The sequence below is a fragment of the Anser brachyrhynchus genome (genome assembly GCF_964034855.1).
Source record: "Anser brachyrhynchus genome assembly, chromosome: 5".
Lineage (NCBI taxonomy): Eukaryota > Metazoa > Chordata > Aves > Anseriformes > Anatidae > Anser > Anser brachyrhynchus.
In genome coordinates this window covers 50,824,352-50,829,368 of record NC_137699.1, presented here as the reverse complement: position 1 = coordinate 50,829,368, position 5,017 = coordinate 50,824,352, and the positions used below count along the sequence as shown (strand labels likewise).

Sequence of the window (5,017 nt, the reverse complement as noted above, 5' to 3'; positions counted from 1 at the left end):
CGCATTTTCATAGACTTGTGCATGGTGATTGCTTTGTATGAAATCGTGTTGGGGTAATAATATTGAAAATCAGTGCAGTGTTTACTTTATTTCATACCTAACAGCTTGTTTTGCGCGGTGCTATCCTCCTCTTTAGATCTCCCTTTCAGCCCATGCTGTGACTGTCCTCTGGTAACAAACAATTGCTTAGCAACACTATGCAGCACAATTTGCTTGCGTTTCATTTGTTATTACAATTTCATCCCGACATTGTGTGACAACTGATTGTTTGTTTAACGCAATTTTACGTTTGCAAAGTTAGCGAGGAGCGGATGTGAAATGAGAAACTCCTAGAGCAGGTTTTGCGAAGTGGGTAGCAAAACCGGGGTTTGCACGGCAAGATTTCCCAGATTAAAACAAAACAAAACGAGAACTTTCCCAACGGGGGTGACAAGGTCTTATGAAAAAAAAAAAAAAAAAAAAAAAGCTGTCAATTGGGAAGAAAGGTGAGCATTGCAGCGTGGCAGATCATCCTTCAGCAGAGCCTCATAGATCGAAAAACTGCTCGGGAAGCTCAGAAGCTGAGCTCTCGCACAGCACAAGCGGTGCATGCCCTGCCAGCCCCCGGCTGTCCCCCGGGGGGACGTGGCGGGGTCCCGCGATGCCCGCCCCTGCCCCGCGGTGCAGCTTCCACCTGGGAGAAGCGGGACGGGAGCGGCGTGGACTCCCCGATGGGAGCGGGGCGCAGCACCCAGGGAACCCCACCGCGGTCCTGGGGTCACCGGGAGGGGCAGCAATTCGGGGCGCCGGGGGGGTCCCCGACAGCGCGGTGTCCCCGCCGCCTGGGGCTCGGCACGGCTCGGCCCGTCCCGGCCCGGTGGGGTGGCTCCGAGGAGGCCCCCAGGGCACCCGCGGAGGAGGCAGAGCCCGGGGGGAGCCGCCGGTGCCCCCGCGGCTCTCCTCGGGCTGGGGTCACGGCTCGCCCGAAGCCCCCGTCCCCGCCGGGAGCTGCAGGGGCCGCCGGGGAGATGCTACCGAGCGCTGCAGCAGGGCCGCTGGGGACGTGGACGAGCATCCCGATGGAGGAATTAAGCCCCGCGCTGCTCTGTGTGCGGCGTGACCGAGCCAGACCCCGAATATTACTTACCAAAAAAAAAAAAAACCACCACCACCAACAAAAAAACAACCCAAAACAAAATCACACACACACACAAAAAAACCCTTGAACACACACACACACAAAACTAACAAAAAAAAAAAAAAAGGAAAATTAAAAGAAAAAGAAAACTCCACGTCAAATAGTTTCACTTTATATCAAATTTGCAAAATCCGCACAAAGGTCAGCTCCTAAATACCGAGGGCGGAAAGAAATTGATCAGGGAATAAATGAAGTAAAGCAAACGACGCTAATAATTTGTCTCATCGCGGTGTATTAATAAAGTGAGAATTAAGTCCTGGGGTTCTTCTTCCTCCACGTTCATACGAGCCTTTTACTAGAAATAGGTTTTTGGTTGAGATCATTCTCAGATGCAGTTATAAATCCCGGAATTTCGAGGAAAGGAAGGATAAAAGTGCGAGTAAGCGCTAACGAAGATATTCTTTGTTGAGGCAAAATAATGTGTTCCTCACAAACGGACCTTAATGGGTTGTTTTCATTTCATGCGTACAATTTCCTACCTTCTTTGATGGAGGGCTGATGGGGTAAATAGTCTAATCTTATTCAGTTCACCTCCTGTGGATTCCCAGTGACAGTCGTGACAGACGAAGTATTCTGCAAATCACAAGAGCCAGCTACCAAGAGAGCCAAATGTCTTAACAGGAAGAGTTTTAGGGATTTTAAACTGCTCCATTTTAAATTCTCGGAGCATGCAAAATATAAAGTTTGCCGTAATACCGCAACTCTATGAGCTTCGTTTTCTAAGCTAGGAAAGAATTTATTTTTCCTTAGAAAAAGAAAAGAGAAAGGCACCGGAATGGACATCAAAAGCGAATCGGAACACCTACCAGACCCGGGGATTTGAGATGGCAGTGGTCATTAACATTTCCACCTTCTGGCTTGTTTAAAAATAGAAAGTGATACCTGTCTGGATCTGAATCTGCAGAATAAAACACAATAAAACTGTTTACAACATTCACGTGTCCCAGTTCCGCCAGGTGATCTATGAAAAGAGGAAAAAAATAGTTCATTTACTCAGCAGAAGACGTTGTTGCATCAGTGCATAAAGCTTAAATCAGAGCAACGCACACTCCTCAATGCCGCTTCAGTTCTCCGAGCCGGGGGACGCAAAACTCAAACCCAGCTAACAGAAACACTTGGGGGGAGGGGGGATTGCATGCTTATACCGAAGTTTATTATTTTTTTTTAAACTTGCTTCTTAACCAATTCGGAGCATAAATAATGAATCCGAGCTTCAGACGGAGGAAATCGCACCCACTAATGTGAACTAACACGAGCAAAGTAGGTGCATAATAGACGAGGCTAGGAGCTGCTAACCACTTCTGCACAATGGCATTAATAAGATTAACCTCGGCAATTAGCCGGTGCAGCAGAGATCAAGCCTAAATCTGGGGCCTTTCAAAAAAGCCCACTAATGGAAAGGATTACGTTAATTTCATTAATTCTCAATACACAGACCCAGGCTCCTTTCACTCCTTTGTGTAACCCCCACCTCTTCCCCACCGAAAGGGGGGGGGGGGGGGGGGGTGCAAAATCAAATCTGGTTTTGTTTGTCATCTGCATATTACCAGGAACTAAATCCAGGATGACGTCGCCTGGGTATAAAAAAGGGAAGAGGTTCAGATGGATTATACTCCGTGCAGCCCTCTGGGTTGAGATCAGTAAACAGGCGAGAGTTGAGGGGGGAAAGTTCCAGGGGTGGATCCAGCGCACACACACGCGCGTTCACACGCACAGCGGCGCGCAGACACACACGCACACTCTGCCCGCCAGCTGCCCTCGGAAAAAGCTCCGCTCTTTTCTCTCCGAGCCCCCTCTTTTTTTTTTTTTTTTTTTTTTTCTTTCCAAAATTCCTCCGAAAAGTTTCGATTCCCTGTCTCCTCCGGCCTCCCCCGCCCTCCACCGCAACCACCCTCCCTCCCCCCCGCGGCCGGTCCCCGCTGCCCTGCCCCGGCACGGTTTGGGGCATGCCTGTGAGCATGTTCAGCATCGACAACATCCTGGCGGCCAGACCTCGCTGCAAGGACTCGGTGCTGCTGCCCCCGAGCGCCGCGCCCGTCGTCTTCCCCAGCCTCCACGGGGACTCGCTCTACGGCAGCGCCTCCGACTACGGCGGATTTTACTCCCGGGCGGTGGCACCGGCCTCGGCGCTGCCGGCGGTCGGCGGGTCCCGGCTCGGCTACAACAACTACTACTACGGGCAGCTTCATGTGCCCGCGTCCCCCGTGGGCCCCTCGTGTTGCGGGGCCGTGCCGGCCCTGGGAGCCCAGCAGTGCTCCTGCGTCCCCCCCGCAGGTAAGGGGCACGGCGGGGTGGTGGACGGGTTTGGGACGGGATTGGGACGGGATTGGGACTGGATGGGATGGGACGGGACCGGACAGGACCGGACGGGCTTTCTTTGTTCCCGGAGCCGCGGGGTTAGGAGGGGGTGGCGGGGAGCGGGGGCTCTCCGGGGGGAGCAGCAGTCTCATGCGAAAGCCTGTCGTCGTCTCGTCTGTCTGTCCGTAGGTTACGAGGGCACTGGCTCAGTGCTGATGTCCCCTGTTCCCCATCAGATGTTGCCCTACATGAACGTGGGCACTTTGTCCCGGACGGAGCTGCAGTTACTCAACCAGCTGCACTGCAGGCGAAAAAGACGGCACAGGACTATCTTCACTGACGAGCAGCTAGAAGCGCTGGAAAACCTCTTCCAGGAAACCAAATACCCGGACGTGGGCACCAGGGAACAGCTGGCCAGGAGGGTGCATTTAAGAGAGGAAAAAGTGGAGGTATTTCGGGCCGCCCCCTCCCCTTGCCTTTAAACGCGCGGGGTGGAGGCGCCTCTGTACGGCTCCTCCAGAGTAACAGGTTTGCCGGGGGGAGAGGGGTTGAGATAGGTTGGGGGGGATTTTATTTTATTTTTTCCCCATTTCCCCAGGGTGTCCTTGTGGGGGCGGCGGGCGGCAGCCGTTCCCCCAATGGAACCCGGGCGGGAGAACGCCCGTCGGAGCGCGGCCGCCGCCTGCAAGGGGCTGCGGGTGGAACAAGGCAGGGCAGGGCCCGGGGAGGGGGCCGGGGGCTGCGTGTCCCCTAACCACCTGCCTGTCCTCTAACTGTCCCCCTAACATAACCACTCGGCTTCCTCGCCCGACAGGTTTGGTTCAAAAACCGCCGGGCGAAATGGAGGAGGCAAAAGAGGTCGTCTTCGGAGGAGTCGGAAAACGCGCAAAAATGGAATAAAGCATCCAAAACTTCTCCGGAGAAGAGGCAAGAAGACGGCAAAAGCGATTTGGACTCCGACAGCTGATACCTCGCGGGGGGCCGCTTCCCGTGGACTGTAGGATACGCTCTGGAGGATGCTACTATCTTGCACAGGCTCTGCCTTGTCGGACGGGGAAACTATCTGTATATAATGTACAATACCCCGAGTTGATTGCGTGTAAATAAAATGTGGTGCGGAGGTGTTACACAGGTAGACGGCGGCGCGTCTGCGGGCCGGCGGCGAGCGCGGCGGGCAGGGGCGAGGGGCGGCTGCTGCGGGCGGGTCTGCGCCGTGGGAGCCGGCGCAACGGGGCCCGACGGGACCCCGGGGAGCCGGGGGGGAGCCGGGGCGGGGGGCCGGGGCCGGCCGCCTTTCCCCTCCGGGGGCCCGAGAGAGCGGCCGCCCCCGGCGAGGAGGCCGGCAGGTGCCGCTTGGAGGGCTCCGGCGGAGCGCTGAGGCTTGGCACGGCTCGGCCCTGCTTGGCTCGGCTCGGCCCGGCCCGGCCCGCCCCGGTTGTTCGCAGGGACCCTTGGGGGCCGAGGCTGCGGGCCGTGGGCCGCGGGCGGCTGCAAACTTTGCTCCTTCTCTCGTCCTTCTTCGCTCCAGCCGCCTGTGATCAT

The 5,017-nt window shown here is 55.7% G+C and overlaps 1 protein-coding gene and 1 long non-coding RNA gene across 2 annotated transcripts; one reads left to right on the top strand and one right to left on the bottom strand.

Annotated features, from left to right (window-relative positions):
- Window positions 1-1,610: 1,610 nt before the first annotated feature.
- On the bottom strand, window positions 1,611-2,714 carry LOC308195974. The gene is made up of 3 exons (XR_013951989.1): window positions 2,171-2,714; window positions 1,984-2,075; window positions 1,611-1,750 (listed from the first exon to the last, which is right to left on the bottom strand). It is a non-coding gene; the product is annotated as an uncharacterized lncRNA (long non-coding RNA).
- Window positions 2,715-2,915: 201 nt separating this feature from the next.
- GSC (goosecoid homeobox) lies at window positions 2,916-4,602 on the top strand. The gene is made up of 3 exons (XM_080594284.1): window positions 2,916-3,451; window positions 3,665-3,924; window positions 4,290-4,602. Exons 1-3 carry the CDS (start codon window positions 3,124-3,126, stop codon window positions 4,440-4,442), a joined length of 741 nt encoding a protein of 246 aa, XP_080450410.1. The 5' UTR covers window positions 2,916-3,123; the 3' UTR covers window positions 4,443-4,602.
- Window positions 4,603-5,017: the final 415 nt, after the last annotated feature.